The 20,422-nt window shown below is 37.7% G+C and overlaps 1 protein-coding gene across 1 annotated transcript in view; it reads left to right on the plus strand.

Moving 5' to 3' along the window:
- The first annotated feature begins 12,998 nt into the window (after nucleotides 1-12,998).
- Nucleotides 12,999-20,422, plus strand: part of LOC122084643 (serine/threonine-protein kinase SAPK10) — a 9,691-nt gene continuing 2,267 nt past the window's right edge. The window contains exons 1-7 of the mRNA XM_042653051.1: nucleotides 12,999-13,155; nucleotides 13,311-13,533; nucleotides 14,930-15,004; nucleotides 15,091-15,192; nucleotides 15,278-15,331; nucleotides 15,430-15,522; nucleotides 15,759-15,851. Of these exons, the coding sequence (XP_042508985.1) occupies nucleotides 13,357-13,533; nucleotides 14,930-15,004; nucleotides 15,091-15,192; nucleotides 15,278-15,331; nucleotides 15,430-15,522; nucleotides 15,759-15,851 (594 nt within the window). The 5' untranslated portion in view covers nucleotides 12,999-13,155; nucleotides 13,311-13,356. The remainder of the gene's footprint in view (nucleotides 13,156-13,310; nucleotides 13,534-14,929; nucleotides 15,005-15,090; nucleotides 15,193-15,277; nucleotides 15,332-15,429; nucleotides 15,523-15,758; nucleotides 15,852-20,422) is intronic.

The following is a 20,422-nucleotide window of genomic DNA, read 5'->3' on the forward strand; positions in this document are numbered from 1 at the left end:
GAAAGAGAGATATTCCTGTCAATATGATGATAGAAGGAAACCCTAATGTGGCTAGTTCTTAAATCGGTTCTATAGGATTTGGTTGAGATGTCTAAAAATGAATGGGTTGATAAGGTTGTCTCAAATTTCACGGCTGCAAGAGGATTGAGCCTTCCAACCACTCCTTATCCAAGGCATAATATCTTGGAAGTCTTTTGGTGGAAACTAAATCTTGATTGGATTAAACTAAATGTGGATGATTGTTCATCAGGATATCCAGGAAGAGTTGAGGCAAGAGGGATTTTCAAAGACCATTTGAGTAGAGTTATTCTACCTATAATGTTTTTTTCAGCCACTAAAAAAATTTTGAGGCAAAATTTGCGGCTCTCTTTAATGGTCTTTAGAAAGCTAAGGAATTGAGTACTAAAAAGCAATAGGTTGAATGCGATTCAGCTTCACTTGTGGTTTCATGTCAAGCTAATCTGATTCCTTGATCTTTTTTGCAAGATTAGAATTATTTGCAAGAAAATTTCTGTCAACTATTGATTGGAAAATTGCTCATTGCTTTAGAGAGGCTAATCCAATAGCTAATTTTATTGCTAAGAATGCAGCTACTAGTTGTTCTTCTCCAATGTTTATCCTCTCTTCTCTTATCTTGGAGGAGGTTTCTAGGGATGCTCTACGTAGATCGAGATTTTGGTTTTGTTTTTTGTTTATTGTTTATTGTTTTTTTGTTTTTGTTTTTTTTAACAACTTTAGATTTTCCCTTATGGTGACAATGCCCTAGGTGGGGATCCTTTCTCTTTTTGTGTTATGTATTCGCTTGGGTATGCCCAGAGGTTAATTTTTTTTATCTAATCTTCCATTTTTTTTCTTACCTTCTAGTAAAAAAAAAAAAAAAAAATCTCCTATATAATCTCTCACATGCTCACAGGTCAACTCCTCACAAAAGAATTGTAATTGACTCCAAGTTGTTGCTTTTGGTAGTTATAAAACCTCTTAGAGTTGTTGATATCTTCTGGGTCCTCACACTCTTTCTAGATGCCACATCAGCTATGTAAATCATATTTGGCTCTACTTGTGTCAAGTTGCTACTGCCCTGCTTGTAACACTACCTTTTGTAAAAATTCCTTTATTCGTTTCTCACTTGATAAACAATGGGACTCATAGCCTCTGACGCTGCCATTTTCTCTCCAATACTAACGGTGGTTCTAAAACTTGGATCTGATTGGTCAGTATCGATCAAATCAAAATGGTATTAGCCTTGATCGATCCCCGATCCTAACCTTTTCAATCCCGATATATATATATGGTCTAAGAGTAAAGATGTAATAAAAACCGATTTAGAAAAAAAAATTGGGGGTCGATCTCTCTGATACGGTCCAATCCAAGCTGATCCAGATCAGTATCATAATGGTGTCGGCTTTGATCAATCCCGTCACTATTCCTGAGTTTTTAGAACCTTGATTATGACCATATGAACCCCATATAAGTAATACCATTTTCCAATCCCTCATTGGTGCAATGTGCATATTCCTTCTTACATTGCCTTATAGGAAACCTTATTATTTTCTGGTTGTTCTTGTTGGCATCACATGGTAGGGATGATATGGCCAGCTATGATGATGTGGCAGTGATGATGTGGTAGCATTCGATCTTTCCAATGAGATGGCAGTAGTTTGTGATAGTGTTTGAGTGCTTTGGTTCAACCATAGTAGATGATGCAGATTTTTAGGCCCGAAATTGAAAATTTTGGCTTATTTTCACTCGAGGGTATTTTCAACATTGAATATGACCTTTTTGGGTATCAAATCCTTCCTGTAACCTTGCGAGCGTAAGAAAAAAAAAATGCTTTCCAAAGTACCTGGATTTTATATCGGATGAGAAAATTACGTCTTTTGCAATATGTAGGGGAATTTTGGTCTTTTTACATGATTGAGAGTGTTAATAGGGTGTCTTAGAAGTTTGTAGAGATTCGAATTACAATCCATATACTTTTTCATTTTGGCTCAATCCAAATTCGTATGAGAGAGTTATGGCATTTTCCACCGGTATAGAAAATCCACAACTTATATTAGAAGTAGCTCTCGGGAAGGTTAGGAATTTATAGTATTCTTTTTATGGATTGGAGGGCTTTTGCGACATTATTGAAGTTTTGGTCAAATGAGTCAACAGGAGTTTCTACATATGTTCTTTAGTTCAGAGGAGCATGCATGCAATTTTTGTGGGGAATTTTAAAAAGAAACTTTGTAGACAAACATGCCCACCAATAGAAGCTCGACAACACCTCTGTGGATGATGTCAGTGTGTCAAATCTGAACCTGTGGATGACGTCAACATGTCAGATCTGATCTAGATCTAACGACTATGGTTAGAGATCTCTTAGATCGAATCTAACAGGTGAATTTGAAGGCACCATTTGGAGATATGATCCAACACTAAGAGTCGTGCCACTGCACCACACACCGCCAACATATCTTATGTCACCCAATATGACTCTAAATGGGCCTTTCTCACTAGTGGAACTTCAAATGGCCATAACTTGGTTATCTTAACTCCGATTTGGGTGATTGAAGTTGAAAAATCTTTTAATCTATGAGATCTACATCTGAAGCAAGAAATTAAGAGGGGTGTTGCAACGATAGCCGAAAAATTGAGTTTAAACTCGTGGAAGGCCTTGGGTTTAAAAAAATACACTCAACCTCGTGCATTTGGTTTAATGCCTCCACTAGAGGCTTGTGAAGTTGTTGAAAGCTAGGGCAACAGCATACATTAGTGGTAGCTAAGAAATAGAGAAAATAAAAGAAGAAGAGCATTGTTTTGGTAAGAAAAGCTGCCCCCTTGCTTGCAAGTGTTCTCATTTCCTATCTATGCTTTTAGCAAGGTAGATTCCCTTCTTGAATAGTGTGTTTGAAAGTTGCTACGGTTTTAAGTTGTGGTATTGAATTTGTGCCAAGAAGAAAGAAAACGAGGGAGAAGTTAGGGTTATATTTCTTTGTGCATTGAAAAAGGAGAAGACAAGAATGGGTATTTATGTGTGCTTATTTCACTTCAAGAGAAGAGTGTCTAAGCTTCATTTATGGAGGTTGGAGATGATGATTGTGTCCATTAATGCTCCATCAATGTGTCTTTGTAAGTAAGATAAGAAAGGGAAAAGAAGGAGAGATGCAAGTGTGGAAATTGAAGAAGGAAGTGGTTGAAATGCTTTAATGCATTTCACTCACATATCTTCCTTGGCATTCATAGGCTCCATTGAAGTCACCTTGAAGTGTTAGTGAACTTCATTGATAACAAAGTGTTTTCTTTGCGGCGAAGAAAGAGGAAGAAGGAAAGAAAGGGAAGAAAGAAAATAAAGAGAGAGAGAGAGAGAGAGAGAGAGAGAGAGAGAGAGAGAGAGAGAGCTAGATCCGTGTTCTATAGTACACTTGAAGATTCCAGTTTCTCCGTCAAATTGTGGGAAGTTGAAGATTCCAGTGGGCAATCGGAGTTTCCGATTCCATCTCCAGAAACCAATGATCAAAGATATTGCAAGGTTATAAGCTATATACACTCATTGACATTTACATTTGGTTTAATATATTTCAATTGTATCCTAGCTAGGTTATACTACTATAGGCCTATGCTTTGTAGGATTCCATTGTACGACATTGATATAAGCCCAACCCTAATTTTGTATTTGGTGTTTAGTGGGTGTTGGACATAGGGAGTTAGGGACAATGTGTTCTTTAGTAGTTACCACTACCTAAACTTTTTTGTCATTAGTGTGGCCTCTCAGATCATTCTAGGAAAATAGGGATGAAGACCTAGCCTTTGTTGTCAAGGGTGGAAACTGAGAATGTGTTCATTGGCTATGGGTGCAATTGTAATTAATATTGAGTAGATGTTAAGCCAACAGTGGGCATTACTCCTTGCATGTAGGTAATTGGTTGAAATACGTATTTCTTATGTTGTGGTTATGTTTGTGTGTATCATGTATTAGAGTGATTGTTTATAGGATGTGTGTGTGCATTTGGTAGACCTGACCACTTGGTGGTATAGTATGGATGTGCATACAACTGTGTATGTATATGTTATAGTACTTGCAGTGTAGTGGTTGTGAGACAGCTTTGCACAGCATCGATAGACAATGTGTGTACATATTAAAGTTCCAACAATGATTGCCACGTCAAGGGTATAGTAGAAAAATGAAAAATGATTTGGCGCACTGATTCATCCCCCTCACAGTATCAGTCGGGACCCAACAAACCTTCCTCTTTATTTATTCACTATTGTAAGATGTTAATATTAGAATTTAATACTTTAAGCTTACCAGAACACTAGAAAGAACAAAAACACCCGTTGTAATACAAAACATTACAAGATCACTCTGAACTTCCGTTATCCTCTTATAAATGGTAACAAAATTTGTAGAATTATTCAGCGGTTGTAATGTTAAGCATGTGAAGACATTGCCCATTTTGCTAAAAGAAGGGAAAAAAAGAAGACATTTCCCATTTTACTAAGATCGCATCCATCTCCTCTAGAACCGACTTTAGTGTCCTTCTACAACAATGCCTTCTTCCCTGATCTCGACACCCTTGCATTGAAGTTCTATGGATCCAAGTTCAGTTTCATGGTGCATCCCCTTGAGAGCATTTCTGATATGAATGATCTTACGTCCAGCCCTCCTGCCAACGTGATTTTGGAGGCATCTTCGGAAACATCCTGGTGGTATGAAATAGGAGAAAGCTTATTGGCAATGAAAATACTGAAACAACTCCTATGATGATAAAGAGACCTCCAAAGCCAAATCCTTCCATTGAGTAGTTGCATCCGACCGTGGTTTATTTATTACAATACATATTGAGGAAGACAGCTTGGATGTAAGGAAGTTCAATAAAAATAATTGCAAGTACTCCTCCAATATGTGTTCCAACAGATAAAGCATAATGATATTCCTCCAAGCTCAAATAGTCTATTAGTAATTTGCCCAGAAATAAACTTTCTTGGACTCCCACATAATATCCATTTTTATTTATGTCATTAACATCTGTGATCGTTGGTTGCAACTGTCGTGTTGTTAATGTTGATGAGAGACTCGCCATGTAACTCTGTGTTAGGATGACCACATAGAACACCCATGTGATCATCACAGCCCTTGTAAAGTTGCTGTCAATCTTCTCTCCTACAACCATTCAAAGAAACTTACTTCTTATGTTGTTATTTGATTCTCTCTCTCTCTCTCTCTCTCTATATATATATATATATATATGTATATAATGGATAAAGAAATATATTCAACAAATCCCAAACCATACAAAGGGCTCCTTAAAAAAAAATAAAAAAAAAGAAAGAAAGAAGCACAACACCAGCAAGTCAGGAAAATATCAACTAAATGGGGTCGGCTACATGGGTCCTTGTATTCCAAAAACGATTCTATCTTAGGTCATACCTGGGACAATGAAATAGCATTAAAAAAATATATTTTAAGGTCCTAAATTTCCCCGTCCATCTTCTTAGATTCTTCTCCATCCATATATAGTACATTAAAAGCAAATTTGACCATTGTATCAAAATAGAGGATACACCCAATATCCTCTTCAGCCAATTCTATCCTTTCTACAACGCAAGAACTCTCCTCTTGGTCACCTAACATTTGGAGAGGATTCCTTTCCAAATACATTTGGAAAAAGGGGCCATAAGAAGAACAAATAATTGAGATCTTCCACAACACTCCAACAAAAGCAACATGAAGCAACAAAGCATATCTACTTCTAGTTAAGGAACTCGATCTGGAGTGGGGAGTGACATGATATGCATTCTCCACCCAATGAAACTATGATGCGGTATACGATGTTTAAGAATGCCAATGGGAGCTCAAGAAAATGGGGATCTACTTACCTTAACAACTAGGCATTATCTGAACTTGGAAAACCCCATGCATGTTTAATAAGGTGGAGGCAAGTAAAGGTTAAGCGACATTGTAAGATGCTTCAACATGTGTTAAAACCAAGATTAGCATATTTAATTTGCATAGAAAAATGTCTCCATAGATATTTGAACATGTTCAACTAGTAGAAATGCATTTTTTAACATTGCAAGAGAAGCAAAATTCTTTCAAGGCATATTCTCAAACAACAAATTATCTTATAGGATACTAAAGAATTTAATATAAAGTTTAACAAGAAGGTATAGGTTATACTTACAACATCCAAAACCCTATCCCAACTTAGTAGAGGTTATACTTATGTTGGGCAAATACGATTGTTAAGAAGGAGTACCAGAGGCTTGTTGGAAGGCATTCTCCACATAAGACCCCAAGCTCAGTAATTTTTAGGACGTTCAAGAATCCACACGGCGACCCCAATGTTGATAAAACCAGCCAAAGTCATCAACCAAAGACTTAGGCTTAAAGGCTTTGCAAACATACATAACTCTTTGTCTAAATTATCTTTAATTGCCACCACCATCTACAACCTGTAGAAATGCAACCCTAAAACGATGCAGAAGATAATGGAAAAAAAAAAGGAACAAACAATGCACACAGATATATGATGTTCGGCAAGGTTGCCTATGTCCTCGTTGAGATGAGATCCTGCTTTACTATCAATGGAGAATAGGGTTACAACGCTCGTCCTTACATCTCTCAGTATTGCTTGCATTACAGAGAAAGAAACTCTCACTACATATATATAGCGAAAAATCCTAATTCGGAAAGTACACAACTGCCCTCAAATAAAAAATTTCAAGCGGGGGGCTACAACCCCACTATGCATGGGGGCCTCCTGCCCCCCTTGCAACCCCCACGGCCCACTAACCGGCTAACGGGACCGTCGTCCTACCTGTCGAGGCATTGCACCAGTACTCCCTGGATTAAACTGTGATGAAATACAAAACATCGTACACCAACACATCCCAGATTCTGTATAAGGCATTGTAATAGATCGATTCGCCAAAATTGTTATATGCCCAGCTGCTGCATCGAAGTTCTGCAGTTTGTTTCCATCACTAGACAATTAGTATTAATACATTTCATGAACATGATGGAAATTAATAAAGAAATTCTCACCTTCTCCAATCACATTGAATATTTGGAAAGTACAAGATTTCAACTGTCCTTTAACCAAATGGAAATCACCACATAAGCCTTTAAATCCAGTGCTCAAGATAGTTTGGAGAAGTCTTGGACCAGTTGGTGAGTATCCAAGCCTTGAAAGATCTGTTAATTTGTTGGAGGTGGTGTTGCTACTTCGGACCTAAGGATCCAAGGTTCCAACTTGCTCTACTGCTATAGCTAGTGCCCCAAATTGTATCATATGCGCACATCCCATAGAGACTTAATTGGAAGTTCAGATATTGTTTCACTGTTGTATGACTTGTTTGATGAGTAGAACTTTCTTTTCCATTTGACTTTAAATTCTTCGACCTCTTTCGACTTTCGTATATATGTATGGTCTTACACCCAATACACCTTGCATTGAATCAATAGCATTGGAATCCATGAGAGCTAATAAACTTGATAATCCATCAGTGACAATCCAAGCATAACCTTGGCTCATCATTCCTGCATTTTCCGCGTTAATGAAAAATCAAGATCCAACAGAAGAAGACATGAGAACAATGAACACCCTAGTTTGTATGGTTGTCAATTTATGAAGCCTTTTAATATTTGATCATCCTTTGCATCCAGAGAAATGGTACTCCTATATGGCACACGAACATCAATATCGTGAAAGGCATCAATGAAATAGGGTATAACCCCATTTAACCTTTATTCTAAGGGCTACAACCAATGTACAACTAGACATCTAACAGGTCTTTAGATTTCACGAATTGAATTCGTCTCTCTATTTGAATCCCACTCAATTTGGATTTTGGGGTGATAAATTTATTCCATATGATCAATATGACGGATTAATGAACATAACAATAATAATAAGAGAATGAAATATATAACATTTTTTTTAAGCATTATATATCAGTTAATGATTATTTCTAGCATTATATATCAGTTAATGTAGGGACCAACCTTGTTAGACAGAATAGTTGATGCTTCTCCTATAATGGACTCAGTAGTTAATTGATTCACATTTATAAAATAATGTTTTACATTTTAGAGTGGGTTAATTGAAGCTACAACCCACTAAGGAGATCATCTCCTGTATCAAGTTCTATCCAACTAATTAAGTTCATCAGTCAATACCCATCCACTGATCCATATTCATACAATGCCTAAATGTTAGCCCATACACGATGAAAACACTACACTAGGTTCTCATTGTGAACTAATCTCGTGCATTCAAATAGCATCTCAACACCAGAGCATTGATGGATCAAAGGCTGGCTTTCGTGTACACACACATCTTTCTACATATATACATATATACATATATACAGGGAGATACAATAATTATATAGTTTCGCATGTATACCTTGTTTTATGTAAATAAACAATGAAATTCTCCTAATTATGAATGTATTGTATCATTTTCTTTCTTGGTCATCAAACACGCGAGAAATGATATGCTGTTCGTACAAATCAGTATCCAACACCTATCACTTTTGCTTCTAAATATACCCTTCTTCACCCTTATAATAGCAAAAAAAGAGACATACATGTGACATACGTGTAGATATAAAATAGTGTCCTAGCAACAGCTGATGGTGTAGCCATTCACATTTCAAAGGAGGCTTTACGTGGATCCTCCACGTGTACGTTGCACATACAGTTAGAGGATATGATGCCAATTTTTTTTTCATTTCCATAAATACCCCTATAAAGCACCCTGAATGATAGTGAATAAAGCATTTTGTATCCTCTAACTATACATGCAGCATGCACGTACATGCAAAGAAACTCAACTTCCTTAACGTTTGCAATTGTAGAGTTATGGTTTAGAATTTCACTAGTCACTAGGGGCTCTCAACAAGCTCTGCAAGTTTGGCCGGCCAAGCTCAAGTGTGCCCAAAGTCTGCCCATAAAAACTAGGTCCTCTATTAAAAGCTTCAACCCATTAAATGGGACAGGGTTATGATTTTAAGCTCAAGCTTGGGTTAGGTCGGGCTTGGTTTGAGTCTCAGTCTGATCTTGGCTGACCCAACATCGACAATGTTTGTATAAATGTGGGGATCAGTTTGTTCAAACAAGTGAATGAAGATTGCATGAGTTTATTGAATAATTGGATCAGAATCGTCCAATTTGACTCGGAATTGATTGGGATTGATTCTGATTTATCTAATTCTATGCGCATTGATTCCAACAGAGCCTTGTTGATCATTGAATATAATATATACATAACAATTTAGAACTTAATCTACATCATACCCATATTCATTATCGTATGTAGAAGAACTCTCTATAGCTGTTGGCTCTCTATGTTGTTGGTCTTTTCTATTCTTTTTTCTACACAATTACTAGGGTTGCCAATTCACCATTTTATAGATTGGAATATAGACCAACCTTCAAATTAAAAACAACTGATGCTTCTTCCATAATGGACTCAGTTGCTAATAAGCCTACACACATAATAAAAAAAGCCTATACTTTCAAAACGGGTATACTGAAAGCCACTACCCACTAGGGAGGCCACTTCCTGCATAAGGGCTTCATCCAACCATGTTTGTCAATTAGCACCCATCCACTAATTCATACTCATAAAATTACTGAATGCTAGTCCACATACGGTAAAACATTACAGGTATTGTTTAGTAAGGAAACTGTAGCTTGTTGGGATTTTGAAGAGAGATTTGTCATTGAAGCATTGAACTAGGTTCCGCTGTTGTTCCTATTTGTCATGGTTCTGATATGGAGTTTGAGGAATGCAACAAAAGAGGGAACATCAGAAGAATAGGGAGAAGATAAAGAGGAAGGTGACGATGAGAGTCTTATTCACAAGTGCATTATCCAGAAGTGATCTTTGTAGGGGTCATCGCATTTTCTCTCAATTGACTTATCATATAGAAGCTACTCTGTAGGAAAGCTTTGATGTTCCCAAAATGCCCTCTACATGAGAACCTCTATTGTTGAGATCTTGGAGAAGAGAAAAAAAGTATCTCAATGATACATGGGAGAAGGAGGATATAAGATAAAAAAAGAGATAAAATATGATAGAGGAGAAAGGAATAAAATAAGTTTACAGATGAAATCTTCTACAACCATTGGGTTTTCAAAATGTACAGATGTCGTGTGCACAAAGTGAATTGTATATGAATTGCACGATTAAGAATTGGAGAGGATCAGGATCATGACGTCTTTGCCTTATGACCTCCTTTCTCCAAAGAGATATTATAGGAATCTTTTGGGGCTTGGATAATTTGCATCTTATGTTATACACATAACACTCAGCCCTTCCATTATCTACTGTTACAAGAACCCCCCTCTCTCTCTCTCTCTCTCTCTCTCTCTCTCTCTCTCATGTTGTTTTATGGTATTTGTGTTTTCGGGTTCTATGGAGTATAATTTTCATGTTTCGTTTTGTGGCAACTGTAGAGCTTGTTGTGGGTCGTGGTTCACCATGATTGGAGATGAGGGAGAAAGAAAACGGAGCAAGCACAACCCCATCTCTCAAAATCCCCTCTCCTATGTTTGAGCACCCCTCCCCTATATCCCATAAAATCCCCTCCCATGGCAGTTTGTCGAATCAGTGAAATGGAGAAAGAAGAAAAAGTAGGGGGAGAGAGAATTGAATAGAGTCGTTGCAACATTTTTCATGAACAATGCAAAAGTCCTATCGGTTTTGGTGGGACTTTAAAGGGATAGGGTCAACATTTACATAAGCATACCGGAAAAAGTTGACTTAGAGAATTTGTCTCAAAACTCTCCCACTCCTACGAACGAAACACTTCATCATGGGGAAGAGACAAAGCAAATAATCAAACACAATATGAAAAATTTAACATGATTCAACACAAATGTCTACATTCACCCGAGAGAACCAAAGATTTTTTTCATTAAAAATAAAAAAGGTCTTCACCTTACAATGGATCTCCCTTACTTGTGTTTAGGATATTCTCCACAAAAATAATATGTAAGAAACCCTAAAACCCTTAATCCCACACAATTGTAATTTTATCTTGTATATGTAATGGATCCAAAAATCCGACCCGAACATATAAAGTCGCATAAATCATGTGAACCATTAGACTATGTTGAATGCCAAGAACAGAAAAATAAAAATTAAAAAGAATTGAATTTGAGGAAAGAGATTTCAATCATTGCATCATCATGATTTCTATCTTATTCTATTTTTTTTTTCCCCCTTTCCTTTTCTTTTCTTGATTTCCAAAGATAACGTTACAGAATACAAGACATAAAACTAGGGATGTAAATGGATTGGATATGAATTGAATTCGGATAAGATGTGCTTGGATCCAGATATTTTCTAACCGGATATGAATACCGCTAAACGAATACAGATGCAGGTTGAATTCGGATTTTCAACCATCTGTTTAATCTATCTTTCTAATTTGTTTCAACTCTTTTCCTCATTCTCTAGAACATGTTTAAACTGCAAGAACTCTTAAAATCATTAATTAATTATTTAATTAAATTGAATAATTATTTTTAGATAATTTAATTTTAATCTGAATATCTTTTTACCGAATATGAATACCTGAATGAATATAAATGCGAATTCTAATGCAAATTTTATTATCCATTTACATCCCACGAACACTTCACAACTTTTGCATCCTCTTATTACCACTCTACCAAAACCCTTTCAAACAGACCCTTGCCAGGCATTCAATGACCATTGACGTTGACACAACTTGTCCATAAACTATTCCAATCAACCATTTCCCGGCCACCTTCCCAACCGTTTTGCCTGTCTCCCAGGTAGCACCATTGCGTGTTTCCTCACCTGTCAACCGCCCAAGTGGGTCCATCTCAACAACCAGTGGGACCCATCTAAGTCGTCTAATCAAGATGGTCCATGGAGGAAGGGAACAATCATCTGAGTTCCCTGATCAAGACGGTCAATGGATAACACGAACCACCAAACCATCCGTTTTCTTCTCTCTAAGGAATTTCAAAGTCAAAAGCCACAAAAATATTATTAACATTATATATATGAAGTGTATGGATCTTCATATGCACGATGCTCTATCATCCGTCTATCTTTAGCCTTATCCAAACGACTGAGGTCGAGATATAAGGTGAAGACGAAGACAGGGTTATAGTCTAACTGGAGCAGCATAATATCATGATTCGAATACCACTCAAACTAAGGCCTCTCTTTCTGTGTTCTGTTAAACCCGATTTTGGCAAAGTCAGCGAGGAAGCCTTTGACCTAACTGTGTCCTCTGGACCGGCTCCTCCGGTACCGTACTTACACTAACGCAGGATTTCAGATTTCCGGGAATTACGAATTTCCGGTTCACCTAAATTACGGAGGTGACCTTCTTATGTCGGGAATCGTCGTAGCAGTTACCCGCTCAGACGAAGGGTATTCTGGTCATAGAAAAGGTAAGGTGGTGTTATTAAGAAACGTCCAGTCGCTTGGGCAATCGAATTGCTAGAACTAGAGTTAAAATGAATGGAGGTTAGTTGCGTCATTTTACCCATCCTTTCTCTGTTGGGCAGGGCATATACTTGAGAGAATAAACCTAACTTTGTCCCCATGGCTCTGCGAAATTGACGCAATCTATCATATAAAATGACCATCTTACCCTTTTTCCATCTAAGGGATATGATCCGACCGTCCATTTTTGGTCTATTGGTTTGAAGTTACATTGAAATCTGTCCCTTCACGCGACGACCAAGGAGAGGACGCCTCGTGACTTGTAACCCTTATCCGAAGTTGGAGGACACAGAGGAAGGGGATGATGGGGTCATTCAAGAGGAGAGTGTGGTCAATTTGACAGAAATGGTGGGGTGTTTTCGTCATTGAACGATGAATAAAGTCATAAATAAATGCGAGTCTTTCTTCTTTACTGTAATTTAAAAGCATTTTTAGTTCATTTATTAATTTTTAATTTACATATATGCCCATTTCACAGATATTAAATCCGTCGTGTCGAGGCAGAGAGATCAAATAAAAATATCTATCTACTACGTCTGCGGGTATGAGGTTTTTCGGTAGAAGAAGTGAAGTAAAAGCAGTTCACGAGCTCTCACCGGCTCTGCAACTCTTCATTGTTTCAAGGAGCACTACTGAAAAGAAGAAAAGGATTGAAGAAGAAGCGAATTTGGTCGAGGTAAGTAAGCTTCACGGACTTGAACTCCTCATCCGTCTCTTTCTTCAATCAACAGCTTCTCGATCGCTCTCGATTTGCAACGGATGATCGTTCTCGCGCCACGTTTCTGTGCGCTGGTTTTGATCGTGATTAGCGTTTGTGTGCTGTTCTTTTAGTCCGATAATGTGAACTATTTGGTTGGAGAAGAAGGCAGAGTTTCCAATGGACCGATCGCAAGTTACTGTTGGTCCTGGCATGGATTTGCCGATAATGCACGACAGCGATCGGTATGAGCTCGTTAAAGATATCGGTGCGGGGAATTTCGGTGTGGCAAGGTTGATGAGAGATAAGCAGACTAAAGAGCTTGTGGCTGTCAAGTATATTGAGCGTGGGGAGAAGGTTAGTCGAGCTATTGATTCTATTGTATATCTTCACTTTCCTGATTTGCTTCCGTTTCAGTTCTCTCTCTCTCTCTCTCTCTCTCTCTCTCTCTCTCTCTCTCTCTCTCTCTCTCTCTCTCTAAAACTGAACTTCAGCTTTATTGAGTTGTTTTGACAGTTTATCTTTACTATGGACTTCATGGCTGTTCCCCGCCCTTTTGGAGGTATTTTGTCGGGTACGGCTGTCGGTGTTAACGTGGGAGTTTATTAATGCAAATGAGGGGAGGGATGAAAGAGAAGATGAAATTCTGATTGTTCCCTTCCTCCCTTAACCTCTTTTCCTAATTTTTAAATACTCATAAGGGTGACTCTGCTTCTTTTATCCTGATGTTAGTGTTTGTTTATCTGGGTTCATTTATTTCCATTTCGTGATATTCTTCAATTTGCTTTTTGATGGACTAGAAATTGTTCGTTCCCTGGGTTCTTGTTGATATTGATTCCTGTAGTTGATTGACTTGATTTTTCTCAAGTTCTCTGCTCTGCCTTTTGGTTCTTGAATGGAATAAATTAGAAGTGCTTGAATTCAGCATTGGTGTCTGTTTGGTTTTTGCCATTAAGGCTTCGTCTGGTTGCAAGGGAAATGAAGGTGAAGGGAACTGAAATTTAATCAAAACTAAAATGGAAATTTTGTAATCACTACCTAACATTATTATGCAACTCTATATTATCCCAAATCTGGTTTACTAACTTTGCAACCAAATCCTTGGATTTGAAAAAGGTCAAAGATTACATTTGAAAAATATAATACCAAATACGGTAAGAGTTGTAAGTAAGTTGCTCCATCATTCCTTTTTTCCTTTTTAAACCATTTCACGTCCCTTCCTTTTACTTGCAACCAGATAGAGCCTAAGGAATATGTCTTCAGTCTCTTGACCAAGCAGCTTACTTTTAATGGCAAGGGTCTGAAAGGTTTGAAAATTTAAGATCCTAATTGGATGGAACCTTATGAGTCCAAGAAGGATTTTGGTGCTTATTTTGGATATATCTTGAATCAGCAGTCAACCAAGGATGGGAAGAACCAAAAAAAAAAGGGGGGGGGGGGGGTTCTGTCAGCTGCCTTTGGTTTTGAGTGGAGTAGATGGAAGTGGTTTTGAATTTAGCTTCAGAGTCTCTTACTAAATGATTTGTCTCGACCAACCAGTGAATTACTCTAAGCGGGAAGGGTCTAAAAGGTCTAGCAATATTTAAAATTCTATATTGGATGGAACCTTATAACTCTATAAGTGTTTTGGTGGCATATGTCAGATTTATCTTAAATAACATTCAACAAATGATGGGAGCAACTCAAAAGTTTATGGTCAATGAAATACTGAAGTCATTTGATCTCTTTCTGATTCTGTTATTATTTGGGACAGATTGATGAAAATGTACAAAGAGAAATTATCAATCACAGATCACTGAGGCACCCCAATATTGTTAGGTTCAAAGAGGTTAGTATTGATCTAATCTCTTTATGAGCTTTTTTTTCTTGCATTAAGGATTCATGTCTAAAGTTTCCTTTATTATCCTACTATAGGTCATATTAACACCCACCCATCTGGCCATTGTGATGGAATATGCGTCTGGTGGAGAGCTGTTTGAGCGTATATGCAATGCAGGCCGGTTCAGTGAGGATGAGGTTCTCATTTCAATCCTTTTTGTTTATTTTATGGTCTAGTTCTTGAAGACTAGCTAATGTTTTTTCTTCCCATTTTTGGCTGCAGGCCCGTTTCTTCTTCCAGCAGCTTATATCAGGAGTCAGCTATTGTCACTCTATGGTAGTTGAACAAGCTCTCTGTTTTGTATGTCCATTCTTTATTTACTATGAGAAGGTAAATGAGAATTTGTCTAACTTCTCCATGTTGTCTTCATGAAGCAAGTATGTCACCGAGACTTGAAGTTGGAAAACACACTCTTGGATGGAAGTCCCGCTCCTCGTTTAAAGATATGTGATTTTGGCTACTCTAAGGTACTTTCCTTTTTGTTCTTGTTATTGCAAATGTCATTATTCCAGTTCCCTTAGTGTTCTGAATTGTACTGTGACCTTGGATTTCAGAGCTGAAATTACTGGTCAAGTGTCTTTATTGCTCTTATTAACCTGTGTATTGTTTTTCATCTAGCTTTAACATTTGTCCTCATATTTGGGCTAGCTCTGATATGCCATATCTGTATTTTGTACATTTCTGACTTTGGCTACTTTCTCAGTCATCAGTGCTTCATTCACAACCAAAGTCTACTGTTGGAACCCCTGCATACATTGCTCCAGAAGTTCTACTGAAGAAAGAGTATGACGGCAAGGTAAAGATCATTTCAAACCTGTGCAACTAGATATATTGAAATCTGCACATTGTGTAACCGAATTAGTATAATATAGCATATGTTTTTACAGTGAAAAGAGGTTATTGTTTTAGATATGTTGCTATGTATTTTCTTCCTTGGTTAAGTGTCACTAATTTCATGTTTTAACTGTGTTGCACAAAGATTTCTGACACTGGCAAGCTGAAATCACAGAATATGCTTTTCTTTAAGTTTTTCTGTCAGTAATGCCATTCCTTGTTGCATTCTCCTTGAGGAAATAAACTACTGATGGTTGCTATAAAATGATAAAAGAAGTTAATAATCTGCACAACCATGGTATCTAATTCACTTTGGGAAGCAAGTACTTGGCTACTGGCTGATTCTTTTTTAACTTCTAGCAGGAGATAGCATTCATAATTTACACCTATACTTACATATGAAGTGTTCCCTCTCATTTCTCACCCAACTAAGCCGTCATTTAATCCAACGTGATTACTAAATGCTATATTATTTGGCTGTCATTGTTTAGCTTGCTACCATGTGACAGAAGTGCCATAAAACTTCCTTGTGAGATTAAAATGATATGGATCTTCTTTCTCTATTTTCTAGTGGATAGCATGCTGTAAATATATTGACTGACGATTTTGATAATAAACTAAAGTCATATTATTTTACTCATTCCATTCCTGAAGGCTGCGCTATAAATATTAATTCTTACCCAGTGGTACATGAAGAATTATGCAATATCTTTTTGAATTATCCCTAGAAAGCTATCTTTTGGGTGTTTCTGGATGTGGTTGGTTTTATGAGATCTATTGCCATGTGGATGGGCTGTTGAAAGTTAAGACTTCCTCTGAGAGCTTCACAGTTGGTTTTGATGCTGGAAACATATCATCTAATATTTAGATGGTGCACTGTAACGGCTTTTCTGAATATTCTTTTTAAGGCAGAACATCCTCAAACCTGAATCCTCATTTTCATTTGCTTTGAGGTAACCTTTGGAGGGCCTGAACTTTATTTCACAATGTGGAGGTTGGTATGAGAAAGAGAGACAAAACTTCGGGTTGCCATTGTACTCTTTTCGTATCACATGCAACTAATGTGCTTATCTGCCCTGAACTTTAGATTATGAACCAATTCTTTCCACCAAGACATTTCCTTCTTGTTAATTGAAAGGCACAGCATCATTTTTTCAAATGGTCAGTACTTTCTTGACCCTTTTTTTTTCCCGGGGAAGCGACAGCTTCAGAAGATTAAGAACTCTCTGGCAGGTGTATGAAGAATCATGCTCTAGAACATGAATATGGAGTTGAGAAAATTCTTTGGGTCTTTAGAAAATTGCATAAGCCTTATAAATAACCCCAGCAACCACGCCTGTTTCTCTAAGGAAGCACACTTAGAAGTGAAAGCAATCAGAAATTTCAACTTCAAAGCATTCTCATTGTTTCTGGAATAGACACAAAAAAGTTGTAAAAAAATAGACTATTTTCGACCTTGAAACAAAGTTGTGCAGAAAAATTACCAGAAAATGATCTCTTGTTGAACTTGGACAGGTGGACCTAGAAATGGAATTAGACAAAACTTGATCAAGACCAAGAGTTTTTTTTTGGGGGGGGGGGGGGGAAGAGAAGATAAAACTAACTCCTGTTGTTGAACCTGGACCAAAAATAGCTAACTTATTGAACTACCCTTACCCTAAAATTAAAAGAAAACCAATGAAGGCAATGAAAAAGATATGTGGCCACATTACTTCAGCTGTCCATAACATTGTTGTATGAATTCGGAATGTGGACTCCAAGGCTAGAGTAACTAGTGTGCCCCACACCTTGGCCTGTCGACACTATGTCAAGGAATTGCAATGTGAGGAGGTTCAAGAAAGATGTCATATTGGGATATCACTGCCTCACTGGAGGAATTCAGTCCATATTTGAGAAGCAGATTGCAGTATATCGATAAGTGGAGGATGGTTACTTATTCTGCATGCTGCCATGTATAAAAGATGGATGTTGAGGAGAAAATAGCCTTTTGTGGTGAGGTGATTGACCATAATGATGTAATCTGAAGCAGCAGTTGATAAGAAAAGCTAGGTTTCTATGACGATTAATGATAGCAGACTGAACTTGAAGAGAAGTGTCGGGCCTGATAGGTGAAAAGAGTAGTAGTAGTGTAAAGTAGCTACTTAATAATTATTAGGGTGGTCTACCAACTCATATTCACCTCCCTCCCATTGCTTTTGGGGAAATACAGAAAGTTTTGTTAATTTTACAGGATTATTAAAGTAGTCTTCTATAGTTTTAGGGTTGTCTAGCAACAAATGTTCTTCCCACCCATCCCCCAGCTGCTCTTATGGGGAAACATAGAATTTTTTGTTGATTGTCAGATTATCTCAAGAAACTGAAGTGGGGAACCACTATTGGTTTTGGTGAACACATTCTATTACTGGATTGTGTACTCCTCTTGGAGGTGTTTAAATCAATGGAGTTGATCACTGTTTGGGAGTTGAAGTTCTTCAAGAAAGTGGACAGATTATTCCCAAGAAGTAAGAACCCCTATTGTGTATGGGGAAGTTAGGTGCCTGATTGACTGTTCTATGTGGTGTAACAAGTAACAACCATCTTCATTTCAACTGCTGGGCACCTCGTGCTAGCTTTGGTTTAATGGTGGCAGCCATGGAGGGGGCATGGTGTACTGACACTCTGATGCGAGCGAAACACATTATTTGGGTTTCCCAATAAAAATATGCTATTATGTCCTAAAGTTGTTGTCTAGTGACTCTAGTCCATTAATGAGTCCTATAGTGAATTTATTTTCGGTTCTATAATAGGCTTCTACACACCCACAAATTTTGGGTTGTTGGAATTTATTAATTATTTTGTTTTGGGGAAGCCTTGATCTGTCTATTGGCGCTACAGTTAGCCATTATTGCTGCTATTCTGTCAATTTTTCCAATTCTAAACTCTAATCTACATCCAGGAATACTTTTTTATTTGATCGAGTTTGTTTTGAAATCTGTTGCTGGTTTCAGATTGAATGATCTGAAACTCTGTTCTAATTTTCTCTCTGTTACTCTAAGCTGTTGCTATTTAGTAAGATATAAATTTTCATTTCCAATATCGTATTCCTTCTTTGGATTAATGTCTGATTTGCAATCTCATTTGCTTTCTGAGTTCCTGTTTGATTTTGAATTTCAATTGCCTATCTGATTTAGGAAATTTACTTGTATTCTAATTCTTCAGTTGGAGTACAGTTTCAGTTACCTATTCAGATGTGGATTGGTAATCTAATTGAATTTGTACTTTTATTAGGAATCTTATGTTTGACTTCTATTTGGTAAGTATTTTAGAATCGTAGTAGCACTAGGTTGTCGTAACTAGAATCCTTGTTTAGTGTTCTTACTTTTGGAGTTATACTTGAACTAGGATTCTTCTAAAGCACCTAGTGTGACTGGGATTCCCAATCCTGGTACGCTTGCGGTTCTTTCCACCACACTTTCCCTGGCTTCAATTTTCAATTCACTCTACCCAAATCTTCATCCCTGTCTTCAGTTAGATCAAACGTGGAAAGAATCTCTTTTTCCCCCATAGTCCTATTGCATAAACTGCATGTCCAAAATAAACGCTCTGGGCTGGCCTGAGAGAGAAGGTTAAAACCCTGTGGAAACCACTTTCTCCTGGGTCCACCAAAAAAAAATGTAGGACTGGCGCAAATGGACATCCAGGAGCCCTTTGCTGGAAGATTGCCTTGACGCTTTGCTGGTGTCACCTTGATTTTTCCCTCCTCCAATGCCTAGAATCGCCTAGACGCCTTTATATGTGTAATTCCAATGAAGAGTTAGTGGACCACGTGGCCGTTTATTCTTTTCTCATCATGGAATTCTGGCTCCATTTTTCCTCATTTTGGTTTTGGTCTGAGTTATTCGTAAGGATCTTAGAAGGATACTGCAGTGTTCACATGTCACTCCTGTGAAGAAGGTTATGTGGGGTTTATAGAGTTACAGTAGGCCATTCCAAAAGTATTCTGTCAAGAGTTGTGTTTTGGTCTGATGTTTAGATGAGTTTTCAGATAGATTTCCATCCATCCCCTCCTCTCCTCTAGTGTTGGGTACCTCCAGCTTCAGAGATTGTCAAGCTCAATCTTGCCAATTTTGGAATGGGCCTTTCTGTGATGGGTGGCATATCTATGGATAGTGATGGAGGTAGGGTTCTAATTTTCGTAGCCAATGAACGAAGTTGATCTTCAAGGGCAAAGAGACCCTTGTTTTGTGGTCTCAGGTTAGCCTCAACAAGGGGTTGCACTCTTTTGATTTTGTAGGGGTGCTCTTCACCAGCCAGCAATGCATGCAACCTGAATTTGGGAACAATGTGGAGATTTTTGCTTCTCATTAGGTGTGTGTGGGCTGTGGCCTTTGATTGATACATTGTTTTAGTTAATGAACAATGGTGAGCAGTGACTAGTGAGGCAAATGATATACTGCAGTCCATACTACACTAGTTTTTTCTCTTGCTGGTGCCTTGGCTTTTTGCATGTCTTCATACATTAAGTGAAACTGTTTTCCATTTTTTTTTTTTTGG

Source organism: Macadamia integrifolia, chromosome 7, assembly GCF_013358625.1.
Source record: "Macadamia integrifolia cultivar HAES 741 chromosome 7, SCU_Mint_v3, whole genome shotgun sequence".
NCBI lineage: Eukaryota > Viridiplantae > Streptophyta > Magnoliopsida > Proteales > Proteaceae > Macadamia > Macadamia integrifolia.